Source organism: Cherax quadricarinatus, chromosome 17, assembly GCF_038502225.1.
Source record: "Cherax quadricarinatus isolate ZL_2023a chromosome 17, ASM3850222v1, whole genome shotgun sequence".
NCBI classification, from domain to species: Eukaryota; Metazoa; Arthropoda; class Malacostraca; order Decapoda; family Parastacidae; genus Cherax; species Cherax quadricarinatus.
This window is the reverse complement of record NC_091308.1, coordinates 28,395,973-28,413,035: the sequence shown is the minus strand read 5'-3', so window position 1 is coordinate 28,413,035 and position 17,063 is coordinate 28,395,973. Positions and strand designations below refer to the sequence as shown.

Below are 17,063 nucleotides of genomic sequence, written 5' to 3'. Positions count from 1 at the left end.
AATAATAGTACATGTTATTATTAATAACATGTATTATTATTAACATGTATGTATTTAATAACATGTTATAAATAATAATAGTACATATTATTAATAACATGTATTATTATTAACATGTATGTTATTAAATACCATTGCCTCAATCACTGCCTCTACCACTCCAGTCACACTCAATCTACAAGCACCAAACACAATGAATTATTGTGAAATGTTTGGAAGAGCAGGGAGACTAATGTTCACTCCACACTGACGATGTGTCAACCACTCCCATGTATTTTTGTACAATTTCCTTCTTCAATTATATCATATTTATTATTATTATTATTATTATTATTATTATTATTATTATTACTATTGTTATTATTAGCTGTAGCAGAAATGTTTAATTCTTTGCAGTGTTCAAGAGTAAACACATGATGTCACCGTCTAATACCTGTCTGAATAGCCATTCCAATATGCAGTCATGAATGGGTTTACATTATTTATACTGTAGTTTAATAGCAAATAATGAACAAACAAAACACTCACCACACTGAGTGGTGGGAGGGCTGGCTGCCAGTTGTGGGGGTCGGAGGGAGGGTAGTAGGGACTCGCAGGTGGCGGGAAACTTAAATATGATTTGGTGGCTGGGAATTTGGTAGCTGGGAATTTGGCGGTTGGGAATTCGCGAATGTGTGAAGCCCGTGAAAGTTGAAAACGTGAATGTTGAGGGAGACCTGTATAAAGTTATTCATTCTTTTTATTTGCCTTGAGAATACAGAATAATTAGAGTTTTGTATTAGCTCCGATATATCAAACAAGTTCTTTTCAAGCCCCATCTTAATATAAAATGCCGTTGCAGTCTGTTTTGTTAAATTTGTATCTACAGTGGACCCCCGGATTACGACATTAATCCGTACCAGAGAGCTTGTCTTATACCGAATCTTTCTTAATCCGAATTGATTTTCTCCGTAAGAAATAATGGAAATCCAATTATTCCTTTCCAGATACCCAAAGGTATTAAACAAAATAATTCTTTTTACATGAAATATACATTTCCCTACACAGAAAACAATGACATTTACCTTTATTGAAGACTTATTGATGAGTGATGAGATGGGAGTAGGGAAGAGGATGGAGGTGTACTGGTGTTTGGAAGGGGAATCCCCTTCCATAAAGACTTGAGGTACCAAGTCCTTAACTGGGGTTACTTCCCTTCTTTGTTTTTTAATGCCACTAGGACCAGCTTCAGAGTCATTAGAGCCCTGTCCCACAAATATCTGTCCAGAGAGCTCTGTTTCTGGCACATCTAAGATTTCCCTAAAATGGGACACAACATTGTTATTGTAGATGTTGCCAGCATGGCCTGCAACAGGGTGATGTTCATATTTACACATAAGTAAGCAGGAACACTGCAGCAGGCCTGTTGGCCCATACTAGGCAGGTCCTTCACAAACCACCCCACTAACAGAATCGTATTTGCCCAACCCAATTTTCAATGCTTCCCAAGCAATAAGCTTTGATAATTCTATTCATTCATGCGCAAGTCCCAATCAAATCAAGTCGTGTATGTGGGGAAGTACCCTGGCTGGTTTGTGAGGAAGTAACCTGGCTGGTATGTGGGAAAGTACCCTGGCTGGTGTGTGGGGAAGTACCCTGGCTGGTTTGTGAGGAAGTAACCTGGCTGGTGTGTGGGAAAGTACCCTGGCTGGTGTGTGGGGAAGTACCCTGGCTGGTGTGTGGGGGAAGTACCCTGGCTGGTTTGTGGGGAAGTACCCTGGCTGGTGTGTGGGGAAATACCCTGGTTGGTTTGTGGGGACGTACCCTGGTTGGTTTGTGGGGAAGTACCCTGGCTGGTGTGTGGGGAAGTACCATGGCTGGTTTGTGGAGAAGTACCCTGGCTGGTTTGTCGGGAAGTACCCTGGTTGGTTTGTGGGGAAGTACCCTGGCTGGTGTGTGGGGAAGTACTGTGGCTGGTTTGTGGGGAAGTACCATGGCTGGTTTGTGGGGAAGTACCCTGGCTGGTGTGTGGGGAAGTACCCTGGATGGTTTGTGGGGAAGTACCCTGGTTGGTTTGTGGGGAAGTACCCTGGCTGGTGTGTGGGGAAGTACCCTGGCTGGTTTGTGGGGAAGTACCCTGACTGGTTTGTGGGGAAGTACCCTGGCTGGTTTGTGGGGAAGTACCTTGGAAGTACCCTCTACCACCACCACTTTTGTATCTTTCTACAAACTTTTTCTTGATTTCTATAGTGTTTCTCACCCTCTTTACCAAAGGGCTGGCATCAGAAGCTTTCTTTGGGCCCATGGTGGCTTATTTAGCAGTTACAAGCAATAAAAACATTGGAATAATACAAAATGCATCACATGTACGTGTGGAATCGCCCTCACTGGCTTGTAAACAATGGCACACTGGCTGTACATGGAGTGTCCGGGTCGCTCACGCCATGACACGTTCAGGACGAATGACTTTAACTGAGTTCTTTGTCGTAAACTGAGCCAGTATTTTGACACAAAAACGTTACTTAATCCATTTATTACTTAATCTGATGACATCGTAATCCGGAAGTCCACTGTGTACACAAAATATAATTGTAACCTTGCAAATTATTAATAAATTTCAACAAATACCATAAGTTCATATTATCTCGGTAGAATACCAACGAATTACATATATGATACCATTTTTCGAGCAGCTTAGTTTGCCCAAAATACTACATATTTATGGATTTTTCCATGTTTCCATTTTTCTAATGCATCTTGGAAAATAAATAATTTTTTTTAACACCAGCTGTCTCCCACTGAGGGAGGGTGACCAAAAATAGAAGAAACAAGAGTTTTTCTAGTTTTTACATTGAGTAATTTATACAGAAGGGGTTACTAGCCCCTTGCTCCCAGCATTTTAGTCACCTCTTGTGACATGTTAGGAAAGGAAAGATTCTTCTCCATTTACCTTTGAGATCATTATTATTATTAATACAGTGGACCCCCGGTTTACGATCAGCTCCCAGTGCGACCAATTATGTAAGTGTATTTATGTAAGTGCGTTTGTACGTGTATGTTTGGGGGTCTGAAATGGACTAATCTAATTCACAATATACCTTATGGGAACAAATTCGTTCAGTAATGGCACCTGAACATACTTCTGGAATGAAATAATATCGTAAACCGGGGGTCCACTGTATTATCATAGATAAAACAAATACTGTAGAGTATACCATTCATTTGGATTTTTCAATAAGTGTTTTAATAATAAAATCTAACAGATGCTACATCATAGGGTAAAGCCCATACAGAATTGAGGATAAGATAAGATAAGAAAGACAAGATTTTGTTCGGATTTTTAACCCCGGAGGGTTAGCCACCCAGGATAACCCAAAAAAGTCAGTGCGCCATCGAGGACTGTATAACTTATTTCCATTGGGGGCCTCAATTTTGTCCCCTAGGATGCGACCCACACCAGTCGACTAACACCCAGGTACCTGTTTGCTGCTAGGTGAACAGGACAACAGGTGTAAGGAAACGCGTCGAAATATGTTTCCACCCGCTGGAAATCGAACCCGGGCCTTCCGTGCGTGAAGCAGGAGCTTTAGCCACCGGGCCACCGGGCCGGATTTCCACCACTGTTTTAACCAACTGCAAAATGTGTTTCATTATAGTCAAGCCATTTATTCAGTGTGCAGAAATGTGAATTTTTAACAATATGGTTATGCACCTGTTAAAATAAAGGCATTGAAAGTACAGTTCAGCCATCACTAATCCGGCAATCAGTTATCCGGTTCCATCAGTAATCCAGCACTAATTTTGGCTAGCATAATTTCAAATTTCATCATTATACTGACAAATCATTATACTGATTCAAATTTCATCATTATACTGACTCAAATCATTATACTGATTCAAATTTCATCATTATGCTGACTTAGAAATTGTGCAGATAGTTGTAAATCCACAGCAGCAAACAAGTGGAGGAGAAAGCAGTGATGAAAATGAGGAAGATATAGCAGAAAGTCTCTATTGATAGGCTAATTAAATGTAGTCTAACCTAACCACTCTGTAATCTGGCAAACTCACTAATCTGGCACACTACAGGTCCCAGTAATGCTAGATTAGTGATGGCCGACCTGTACCATGTGTTACACACTATACAGGAGTGATATTTTTTCAGCACATCGGCCATCTCCCACCAAGCTAGGGTGACCCAAAAAAAAAGAAAGAAACACTTTCACCATCATTCACACATAATCACTGTCTTTACAAAGGCACCCCAATATGACAGTTTAGATGTCACTCCAAACTGTCAATATCCCAAACCCCTCCTTTAAAGTGCAGGCATTGTACTTCCCACCTCCAGGATTCAAATCCAGCTAACCGATTTCCCTGAATCCCTTCACAAAATATAAGTATTAAATTTATTGAAATGCAAAGTGCTGTATGACCCTTGTGGGTTTAGTGCTTAGTTTTGATTATAATAATACAAGTACTTCTCAATGACCTACCTGTGTGACCGCTCGGACTTATGACCAGCTTTCTGACCAGTGTACTGTACAGTGGAACCTCAAAAATCGAACTTAATCCATTCCAGGAGCTAGTATTACTATTATGTATAGTAATACATATAAAATAACATTTTTACTTACCTTTATTGAAGATTGGTGATGGCATCTGGAAGATAGGGAGGAGGAGAGAGGGAGTTGGGGTTAGTGTTTGGAAGGAGAATCCCCTTCCATGAGGACTTCAGGTAAAGCCCTCTCTGGGGTACTTCCCTTCTCTGTCTTCTAATGCCACTAGGACCAGCTTGAGAGTCACTGGACCCCTGTCTCACAAAATAACTGTCCACAGTCCTCTGTTTCTGGTGCCTCTTTAACATTTCCCTAAAATGGGACATGGTTCTGTCACTGAACTTGTTACAAAGATGGCTTGTTTCAGCTTGCTCAAGGTGGTACTTCTGCACAAACATTTGGACATCATTCCACTTGGCACAAATCTCCTTAATCTTTGAAGAAGGCACCTCATCCTCCCTCTTCCTCCTCCTCTGAAGCAAGTTCTTCAGCTGTGGTCTGATACTGCTCCAGATGAAGCTATTGCAGCTCTTCAGTGGTTAGCTCTTCCCTGTGGTCCTCCACCAACTCTTTCACATCCTCACCACTCACCTCCAACCCCAGGGTGTTCCCCAATGCCACAATAGAATCCACAACAGGCAGAGGGTGAGCTGGGTCAGGGTCAGCCTCAAACCCTTCAAAATCCCTCTTTTGGACACAATCTGGCCACAATTGTCTCCAAGCAGAGTTCAAAGTCCTGGAAGTCACACTCTCCCAAGCCTTACCTATAAGGCTTATGGAGTTGTAGATGTTGAAGTGATTCCTCCAGAACTCTCTTAGGGTCAACTTAATGTCTGTGGTCATTTCAAAGCACTTTTCAAACACTGCTTTTGTGTAGAGTTTTTTGAAGTTAGAAATGACCTGCTGGTCCATGGGCTGGAGGAGAGGAGTGGTGTTAGGAGGCAAGAACTTCACTTTTATAAAACTGAAGTCCTTAGACAAGAGGTCTAATAAGTTTGGAAGATGAGCAGGAGCATTGTCCATTAACAGGAGGCACATGAGTGGCAATTTCTTTTCCTGGAGGTATTTTTTCACACTGGGGCCAAACACTTCATAGACCTACTCTTTAAAAATTTGTCTTGTGACCCATGCCTTATGATTAGCTTTCCACAAGACACATAACTTGTTCTTAAAGACATTGTTTTTCTTAAACACTCTGGGATTTTCTGAATGATACACAAGTAAAGGGTTCACTTTAAAATCACCACTAGCATTAGCACAGAATAAAAGAGTAAGCCTGTCTTTCATAGGCTTTTGTCTTGGCAATGTCTTTTCCTCCTGTGTGATGAAGGTCCTTTTTGGCATTTTCTTCCAAAACAAGCCTGTTTCGTCACAATTAAACACTTGTTCAGGTTTGAATTCTTCACTGTCTATGTACCCCTTAAACTCCTGTACAAACTTCTCAGCTGCCCATTTGTCTGAACTGGCTGCCTCACCATGTCTTACAACATTGTGTATGCCACTACGCTTCTTAAATCTGTCAAACCAGCCTCTGCTGGCCTTAAATTCACTATCAGCACTGGTTCCAGGAGTTTTCTGTACCAGATCGGCATGCAACTTCCTCGCCTTTTCGCAAATAATCGTCTCTAAAACACTATCACCTGCAATCTCTTTATCCTTGATCCACACCAGCAACAACTTCTCAACCTCTTCAGCTATTTGTGGTCTTTTTTTGGTTAGCATATTAACACCTTTCTCAACATCAGCTTCCTTGATTTGTTCTTTCTTTGCCAGGATAGAACTGATGGTCGACTTGTTTTTTCCATACATCCTGGCAAGCTCAACAAGTCTCACACCCCTCTCATACTTCTGTATTATTTCCTTCACATCTATGGTGTTTCTCACTTTCTTTACCACAGGGGTACCACTAGCAAGTTTCTTTGGGCCCATGGCAGCTTATTTCACAGTCCCACAAGCACTAAACACAACAAAATAATCATAAAATGTGTGAATGAGAGTGCAGATTAGTGTTCACTCAAGCATAAACAAAGCTAGACTGCTCATGGCGCCTGCGCGGGGACGCGGACAGAGCGGGCCGGCAGACAGGTCCCGTACCCGGCTGTCCGAAAATAGGGGCGCGTTCAATAATAGGGACACAGTTTGTCCGAAAAAATGGTCCTATTTTTGAAACGTTCGATATGTGATACGTTCAATTTTTGAGGTTCCACTGTATGTGTATTTTATTCTTTATTGCTGCTTAATGCCTAGTACTATTTTTTATATACTAAAAATGTTATAAATGGTGCAAAGGTGACATCTAAAGATGGTTGACACAAACCCACTACTAGTACAGTATGCTTGATATATCAGTAAGGGGCAGCTCCTCGCTTAACGACCAATTCACTTACCGACCTACTCTTAGGAATGGAACCGAGTCGTTAAGGGAGGAGTACCTGACATGCATAAATTCCATTTACATAAATGACTCAAAAGGATGTCTACTTTTACTACTGTTACTGTACGGCAAGTTTTTATAAAAGTATGTAAAAATTATTTCAGGGTACATATCAAAACTGCATGATGAAGAGTTAAACACATATGCAAGAGTTGAGTATCTTTATTGTTGGCTGAAATGTTTTGCCTACACATAGGCTTCTTCAGTCAAATACAGAGGCAGCAAAGTAATGATGAAGTAGTCAGTCTATCAACCTTGGAAAAATAGTTTTTGAGGTGGTCATTTCCTCAAACTGGAGAAGTGTTCAGCTCTAGTCTGGAACAATGTGAAACTGAAACATATGAATGGAGTCTTAAATACTGCTGAATGCAACACAGGAAGGTCTTGATGTACCAGGTGAGGAACATTAGTAGAGGGTGAGAATTTGAGCACTACAGCAGGCCTACTGGTCCATGCTAAGCAGGTCCCTCTGAATACCAACCTTTTTCACTGTAGTAGTTAATGAAGTTGTGGAAGATATCCTCTGTACCAACATACCGTTGTGTTGCTGTGTCAGAGAAGTATGTTGAAAATAGTCTATAATACTGACAAACTGAAAAGTGAGAAATGCAACAGATGTGGAAATTTATTTGGTCCCCAGAAAAAATCCATGGACGGATTCACAGTAAATAAGCTCTAAGAGCCCTTAACATCCACCAAACAAACATTAGATGGCGAAAGCAGTGAGTTTGTACATTCTAACTGATAGATTTACCCTTTAAAAGGAGGTTTAGGTAGGTTTATACTGTTAGTAACTAACTTTAGATATTAATAATGTAGCCTTAGACTTTAATATAGATGAATATTAGGTTATATTAGATAAGGTGAGTTAGCAACCCCCATGCTTGAGCGGAGGCAGGAGGAGGTCAGACAGACACTAGCACGTTCATCTCAACTAGACATTGTGGTGATAAGGTACCATGAGCTACAGCTCGTTGCCCCACGTGTCTTCAAAATTTTTGGCCTGTGGAACAAAGAATCATAGAGGCTTCTGGAACTACTGAGGATATTCATCTCTGTCCAGGCCCCCCACAGTAAGACAATACCTTTCATTTCTCTTAGTATAATGGCCAGCGATATTCTGAAGAACGTGGGTTATTTGAACTGGGTTATTAGCGGGCGAATGCCCACAGGTCTGGTAAGATTGCGGGCATCTCCTCTTAAGTATTAATCTAGAAGCTAGTGTCTCACAGCATAAATATTGCTTAGAGAATACCCACTGAATTCAGGGATCTTTAAGGTGCATGCAGGGGATACTAATACCATCTGAATACTTGCAGGAATAAATCTTCACTGCATGTTGTGTCTTGAAGAGAGGGACCAGAGGTATATAGGTTTGCTTAGGTAGAATCAGGGGATTTCTGGTAGCATATTATCCACCTCCAAGTAAGTCAATCCTTTGTGCATGTAGTTAGAAATTTCTTGCAAGATCAGTTTACATATGGAAATGTGTCCTAGAAGCCACTTGTGAGACTGGGATGACTAATCTCAGTGTCTGTGTCAACAGTACTTACTAGGGTGAGCATCTCAAAAGGAGGCAGTCCGTACACAATTTCCACAACAATTGGATATCTTTATTGTTGACTGAGGGACTGACCACCACAAAAACTATTTCTCCAAGGTTGCTAGACTGATTACATCATCTTTACTTCACTACCATGCCTGTTGCCTTTGTATTTGACTGAAGAAGCCTATGGTGTAGGTGTAACATTTCAATCAACAATAAAGATACCCAGCTGTTGCACATGTATCTTACTCTTCAACTTATCAGTATATCATTTTCAACAAGACCGCATGATAAATACATGTATTATGGTAGGGGGCCCCTCAAGGAAGGTTCCTTGATGTTGGTGAGGGGCTCTTGATTTAGGGAATTGGATCTGTGCTCCAGTTCCCCGAATTAAGCCTGAATGCCTTCCACATCCCCCCCTAGGCGCTGTATAATCCTCCGGGTTTAGCGCTTCCCCTTGATAATAATAATAATAATAATATGGTAGGGGGACTGTTTTAACAATGAAAAAAGTATTTAAAAAATTATTATTTCAAATCATCTTACATAAAAATCACATAAAATACAATGTGCAATACACAAATATATATCAGTGAAATTACTTTTTTACTAGTTTAACAATATTGCATACTGAAGACAAATGGCTCAAAGCCAATAGGTGATGAAAACATGCACACCTGCAGACAGGAACTAGTGAGATGCTTTACCTGCACTGAAGAAGCTTGTTCCACAGGTGAAACATTTCAATAACATTCCTCTATGCATTTTTTTTTCACCAATATTGTTCGCTGTATAGTCATCCCTACTGACTTGATGCTCTCAGAGTAATTTCTCTTAGGGAATGAGGATGAAGTGGGAAAATGTGTGCTTGCAACCACCTGTACCCTACAATAACCTCTTTTAGAGGTTTGCATAATGAGGAGAGTTTTTGTGCTGCTTACGACATGAATATGCATGGCTGCTAAGTATGGACTGGGTAGACTAATAGTTAGACAGCCATCAGTATTGTTTAGAAAGCTACTGAAGTAGCATGTTTTATTTTTATCCCAGCTTCAATAGGCGCACTACATTTTACCCCAGCCAACAATTCCAAGAGATGATAGTGGCAAGATCTGCAGTGGTATGAAAAGCATTACTTGAGACAACAAAGTGGGATATTCAAGACAGGTTTTAACATTTAAGGTTTAGATAAGCGTGCATGTAAGTAATTGTTTTAATAAACTTTGATACAATTTTTATTTTTTTTTTTTTTTTTTTTTTTTTTTTTTTTTTTTTTTTTTTTTTTTTTTGCAAGTCTTGAGGACACACACATTCTGTAAACAGAAATGTTAGTTGATGCTGGCAAGACTACAGATGACTACTGTTTATAAATAAACATTTTTCTTTTTTTTTTTTCAACGTTGTCCATCTCCCACCGAGGCAAGGTGACCCAAAACAGAAAAAAATTATTTTCAACATTCTTTGCAGAGGCACCCAGATACAAGTTTAGATGTCACCCCAAACAGCCAATATCCCAAACCCCTCCTTTAAAGTGCACGCACTGTACCTCCAGGTCTCGAGTCTGGCTAACCTCCTTCTCCGAATCCCGTCATAAAATACTACCCTATTCACACTCCAAAAGCTCGCCAGGTCCCAAAAATCATTCATCTCTATTCACTCCTATCTAACACGCTCACACATGCCTGTTGTATGTCCAAGCCCCTTTCACACAAAACCTCTTTTACCCCCTCCATCCTTTCCTAGGACAATCCCTACCACTTCTTCCCTCCACTACAGACATATGCATACTAAACCAACTTAGGGTCATACAGCACTGATATGCATGCTATAAAACTTAGTAATTTTAGAAGAGCTAGACATACTCCGATCTGTTGCTAGAGGTATTCAAAATAAGCTGTTGGAGTACGTGGAAAGGCTTCTTAAGTGTTTGCATAGATTGTCAGAACCATCAATACATATATTTGAGCATGTTGGTTACTTAGGAATCAAGAACTTAAAGCAAGAGGAGACCCTTGTCAGTTTAGTGCTTTCTCTGATTATAAAAATAATTAAAGCAAGAGGAAGGTGAGGGCTGTTTGACAAGCTCCTGTTATATAACCATTTTGAAATGCCAGGCTACAAAATACAAACTCATTTTCTTTTAACTTCACATGCTAATGATACATGGGTAATGTTTTAATAGTTTTGTTTCCGTCAATTATAATTATAATAAAAACTAAGCGCTAAACCCACAAGGGTCATACAGAGCTGCTTGTTTCAGGGAGGGGCTCATACTCCAATTCATTGGATGTATTCTCTGTCTTGGATTGTACCTGACTATCTCCCATTCCCCAGGCACACTATGACCCCTATGGGTTTGGCACTTTCCACTATTTTTTTTTTTAGCATGCTGGACGTCTCACACTGAGGCAGGGTGACCCAAAAGAAAGAAAAAACTTGCCATCCTTCACACTATTATTGTTTTGCCAGAGGTGTCAGAACTCAAGTCCTGTTAAGCAGTTTCCCTGAATCCCTTCACAAAATATTACCTGTCACTGGAGAGCATTCTGTTCATTCTAAAGTATATATTGAATTGTCCAGCTCAAGAGAGTATGGTCTAATGGTTGGAAAAAAGTTAAGCATGTTCATGTGTACATTACTTTGATGCCTACATATTTCCGTTAAAGTTTTGTTTGAATAGTACCATTGTGCAAATAAATTTACACATTAGGCTATTAATAAAATATTAAAACAAAAATTAAGTTATCCTAGGTCTATTTTTGTAATAAATTTGAAATTAATAACCATTAAATTGCTAAAATATTTTGTAGCAACTGTTATTTACACTAAAGATGGTAATCATTGTCAAATATTCATAACATTCCCTGGATAATACATTATGCTATTGCTCTGTGGGCATGAACTTGGTTGATAAAGTTGTACAAGAGTGTGTGGAATAAAATGGGATCATCAAGGTAAGCTGGGTGTTTTGCTCCAGGTATTTCTACATGCTGAGACGAGGGAATGTTCAACAAGTCATCACGAGATGTATGCCCAAGTCCTTGGTCCTTCTCTCCAGAGATAATGAGTGTAGGAACCTGAAAAAAAATTACAAGATTAAAAATCAAGTTATAAAGAGCACTAAATGACTCACACTTATTGCTTTTCATAAATATTATGTACGTACTGTATAAAGGTGCGTAAAGGCAGAAAGTTGAAAGTGAACATAGACAAGAGTATGGTGATGAGGGTATCAAATGATTTAGATAAAGAAAAATTGGATATCAAATTGAAGAGGAGGAGTATGGAAGAAATGAATGCCTTCAGATATTTGGGAGTTGATATGTCAGTGGATGGATTCATGAAGGATGAGGTTAACCATAGATCTGATGAAGGAAAAAAAGGTGAGTGGCACACTGAGATATATGTGGAGACAAAAAACATTATCTATGGAAGCAAAGAAGGGAATGTATGAAAGTATAGTGATACCAACACTCTTATGTGGGTGTGAAGCTTGGGTTGTAAATGCTGCAGTGAGGAGGTGGTGGAGATGTTCTGTCTAAGGGCAATGTGTGGTGTAATTATGCAGAGAATTCAGTGTGTGGAAATTAGAAGGTGTGGAGTTAATAAAAGTATTAGTCAGTGGGCTGAAGAGGGGTTGAGGTGGTTTGGTCATTTAGAGAGAATGGATCAAAGTAGAATGACATGGAGAGTGCATAAATCTGTAAGGGAAGGAAGGAGGGGTAGGGGTCGTCCTCGAAAAGGTTGGAGGGAGGGGGTAAAGGAGGTTTTGTGGGCGAGGGGTTTGGACTTCCAGCATGCATGAGCATGTTAGATAGGAGTGAATGGAAACGAATGGTATTTGGGACCTGACGAGCTGTTGGAGTGTGAGCAGGGTAATATTTAGTGAAGGGATTCAGGGAAACCAGTTATTTTTATATAGCCAGACTTGAGTACTGGAAATGGGAAGTACAATGCCTGCACTTTAAAGGAGGGGTTGGGATACTGGCAGTTTGGAGGGCTATGTTGTATATCTTTATACGTATATGCTTCTAAACTGTAGTGTTCTGGGCACCTCTGTAAAAACAATGATTATATATGAGTGAGGTGAAAGTGTTGAATGATGATGAAGTATTTTCTTTTTGGGGATTTTCTTTCTTTTTGAGTCACCCTGCCTAGGTGGGAGATGACCAACTTGTTGGAAAAAAAAATATATATAAAACAGTACACTGTATAATTCTACGGGTTTAGCGCTTCCCCATGATTATATAATAATATAAAATAGTAAGAGAGTGCAAAAATTATAGGGGGATAAGTCTGCTGAGTATACCTGGTAAAGTGTATGGTAGAGTTATTATTGAAAGAATTAAGAGTAAGACGGAGAATAGGATAGCAGATGAACAAGGAGGCTTTAGGAAAGGTAGGGGGTGTGTGGACCAGGTGTTTACAGTGAAACATATAAGTGAACAGTATTTAGATAAGGCTAAAGAGGTCTTTGTGGCATTTATGGATTTGGAAAAGGCGTATGACAGGGTGGATAGGGGGGCAATGTGGCAGATGTTGCAAGTGTATGGTGTAGGAGGTAGGTTACTGAAAGCAGTGAAGAGTTTTTACGAGGATAGTGAGGCTCAAGTTAGAGTATGTAGGAAAGAGGGAAATTATTTCCCAGTAAAAGTAGGCCTTAGACAAGGATGTGTGATGTCACCGTGGTTGTTTAATATATTTATAGATGGGGTTGTAAGAGAAGTAAATGCGAGGGTCTTGACAAGAGGTGTGGAGTTAAAAGATAAAGAATCACACACAAAGTGGGAGTTGTCACAGCTGCTCTTTGCTGATGACACTGTGCTCTTGGGAGATTCTGAAGAGAAGTTGCAGAGATTGGTGGATGAATTTGGTAGGGTGTGCAAAAGAAGAAAATTAAAGGTGAATACAGGAAAGAGTAAAGTTATGAGGATAACAAAAAGATTAGGTGATGAAAGATTGAATATCAGATTGGAGGGAGAGAGTATGGAGGAGGTGAATGTATTCAGATATTTGGGAGTGGACGTGTCAGCGGATGGGTCTATGAAAGATGAGGTGAATCATAGAATTGATGAGGGAAAAAGAGTGAGTGGTGCACTTAGGAGTCTGTGGAGACAAAGAACTTTGTCCTTGGAGGCAAAGAGGGGAATGTATGAGAGTATAGTTTTACCAACGCTCTTATATGGGTGTGAAGCATGGGTGATGAATGTTGCAGCGAGGAGAAGGCTGGAGGCAGTGGAGATGTCATGTCTGAGGGCAATGTGTGGTGTGAATATAATGCAGAGAATTCGTAGTTTGGAAGTTAGGAGGAGGTGCGGGATTACCAAAACTGTTGTCCAGAGGGCTGAGGAAGGGTTGTTGAGGTGGTTCGGACATGTAGAGAGAATGGAGCGAAACAGAATGACTTCAAGAGTGTATCAGTCTGTAGTGGAAGGAAGGCGGGGTAGGGGTCGGCCTAGGAAAGGTTGGAGAGAGGGGGTAAAGGAGGTTTTGTGTGCGAGGGGCTTGGACTTCCAGCAGGTATGCATGAGCGTGTTTGATAGGAGTGAATGGAGACAAATGGTTTTTAATACTTGACGTGCTGTTGGAGTGTGAGCAAAGTAACATTTATGAAGGGGTTCAGGGAAACCGGCAGGCCGGACTTGAGTCCTGGAGATGGGAAGTACAGTGCCTGCACTCTGAAGGAGGGGTGTTAATGTTGCAGTTTAAAAACTGTAGTGTAAAGCACCCTTCTGGCAAGACAGTGATGGAGTGAATGATGGTGAAAGTTTTTCTTTTTCGGGCCACCCTGCCTTGGTGGGAATCGGCCAGTGTGATAATAAAAAAAATAATAATAAATTTAAATTTTTAATATTTCAATCAGGAGTAAAACCAACGGTTTTCAAGAATTATCTACAAATTATTTACTGTAGAATATAACCACTGCAAAAGAATCGTCCCTTCAAGGGAAGTGCCTTGATGCTGGTGAAGAGCTCGATCCAAAGAATTTAAGGCACCCTCTCTTTCCTTTGATAGAATCCAATTGCCTCCCATTTCCTTGGAACTGTATGCATAGTGCTTTAAAAGGGAGGCTGTTTAATAACAATGTCAACAAGGTGAGACAACGATACTTTATGGAAAGAGAACACTAGTTGTTCAGTAACAGTATTAGAAACAGTTGTGTTATTTTGATTGAGCATGCCTTGGATCTGCTAGAGATATCACAATTGTTATAAGTAAAAAAATGTTTGTGTTTGGGTATAAAATTATACTAAACAGCAGAGCAATTGATACCAGTGGTACCATATGTTATGGGTTGACAAAAACTGCAAATAAAAATGTATTGAATAAGTGTTGCACAAGCTGGCACAAAGTCTCTTGGCATGAAAATCTTTTTTTTTTTTAATGGTGTGATAATTATAGCCTTATTTTCCAAGAAGATACACTAGAATTGCAATAATTTAGCTACCTGAAGGATATCTAAAGGTTGTTTTGGGGGATCAAATTGCCTCATGGCTCTTAGTTATGCACAACATTTTGTGCAAATTTAAACTAGAACTAATACGTACTAACAATATAAAAATAAAAAACATATTAAACATATAGATATTAATGCACACACTAAATATATAAAATTACATTATGCAAACAAGTGATACAAGATGCAAAACAACCACTCCCCTGTGGTTGTTTTGCATAAAATTACAAGTACAGCCTCTCTTCACTTACTGATGTACTCGTTTACTGACAACTCGGAGTTACGATGGTCTCTCTGACGAGTTATTGTATACTGTATGAAAACTTGGGTCATGAATGGGCAGTGTCATCAAGCATCTTAATCTCCTTCCTACAGCCACTCAGTACACTAGCTTTCAGTCTCCAAGACTACATATTTGTACAAATTTTCTGTTTTTCCTCTTGGAAGAGGAAAAACGAGGAAAATAAAAGAAGTACAAAAGAAGTTCATTGTAAAGGGGTTAGTGATGTGTCTCAGCATCGAGCAATCTCCAAGACTACATATTTCGTCTATAAATTTGTACTTTATTGTCTATCCCATAATAGAAGATACAGTTATAAGTGCAGCAACACTTGGAAGAGGAAAATGGAAGAAGTACAAAAGAAGTTCATTGTAAAGGGGTTAGTGATGTGTCTCAGCATCGAGCAATCTCCAAGACTACATATTTCGTCTATAAATTTGTACTTTATTGTCTATCCCATAATAGAAGATACAGTTATAAGTGCAGCAGCACTTGGAAGAGGAAAATGGAAGAAGTACAAAAGAAGTTCACAGTAAAAGGGTTAGCTGGTGTGTTCGTATGTGTGTTTACATTCTCAGTGTATCGTGGTAGCTTAAAAAATTATTAAAATCTGTGAACAAGGTATGTTGATGGTAATAATAATAATAAATAATCGCTCTGGAGTGCTTTAAATGTCAGCTACCAAACCTATACAAAATACTTATGACATTTCAAGCGCTCCAGATCGATTAATTATTATTATTATTATTATTATTATTTTTCTCCTTTTTCTAAATAGCTCTTGTTCTTTTTTATTTCTTCTATTGTCCATGGGGAAGTGGAAAAGAATCTTTCCTCCGTAAGCCATGCGTGTCGTATGAGGCGACTAAAATGCCGGGAGCAATGGGCTAGTAACCCCTTCTCCTGTATACAATTACTAAAAAAGAGAAGAAGAAAAACTTTATAAAACTGGGTTGCTTAAATGTGCGTGGATGTAGTGCGGATGACAAGAAACAGATGATTGCTGATGTTATGAATGAAAAGAAGTTGGATGTCCTGGCCCTAAGCGAAACAAAGCTGAAGGGGGTAGGAGAGTTTCAGTGGGGGGAAATAAATGGGATTAAATCTGGAGTATCTGAGAGAGTTAGAGCAAAGGAAGGGGTAGCAGTAATGTTAAATGATCAGTTATGGAAGGAGAAAAGAGAATATGAATGTGTAAATTCAAGAATTATGTGGATTAAAGTAAAGGTTGGATGCGAGAAGTGGGTCATAATAAGCGTGTATGCACCTGGAGAAGAGAGGAATGCAGAGGAGAGAGAGAGATTTTGGGAGATGTTAAGTGAATGTATAGGAGCCTTTGAACCAAGTGAGAGAGTAATTGTGGTAGGGGACTTGAATGCTAAAGTAGGAGAAACTTTTAGAGAGGGTGTGGTAGGTAAGTTTGGGGTGCCAGGTGTAAATGATAATGGGAGCCCTTTGATTGAACTTTGTATAGAAAGGGGTTTAGTTATAGGTAATACATATTTTAAGAAAAAGAGGATAAATAAGTATACACGATATGATGTAGGGCGAAATGACAGTAGTTTGTTGGATTATGTATTGGTAGATAAAAGACTGTTGAGTAGACTTCAGGATGTACATGTTTATAGAGGGGCCACAGATATATCAGATCACTTTCTAGTTGTAGCTACACTGAGAGTAAAAGGTAGATGGGATACAAGGAGAATAGAAGCATCAGGGAAGAGAGAGGTGAAGGTTTATAAACTAAAAGAGGAGGCAGTTAGGGTAAGATATAAACAGCTATTGGAGGATAGATGGGCTAATGA

The 17,063-nt window shown here is 39.7% G+C and overlaps 1 protein-coding gene across 4 annotated transcripts in view; it reads right to left on the bottom strand.

Moving 5' to 3' along the window:
• Positions 1 to 9,753: 9,753 nt before the first annotated feature.
• The window catches only part of LOC128686354 (putative protein-lysine deacylase ABHD14B), a 116,024-nt gene continuing 108,714 nt past the window's right edge, over positions 9,754 to 17,063 (bottom strand). For all 4 annotated transcript variants that reach the window (XM_070085894.1, XM_070085895.1, XM_070085896.1 and 1 more), the window contains one exon: positions 9,754 to 11,598. In XM_070085894.1, the coding sequence (XP_069941995.1) occupies positions 11,398 to 11,598 (201 nt within the window). In that variant the 3' untranslated portion in view covers positions 9,754 to 11,397. The remainder of the gene's footprint in view (positions 11,599 to 17,063) is intronic.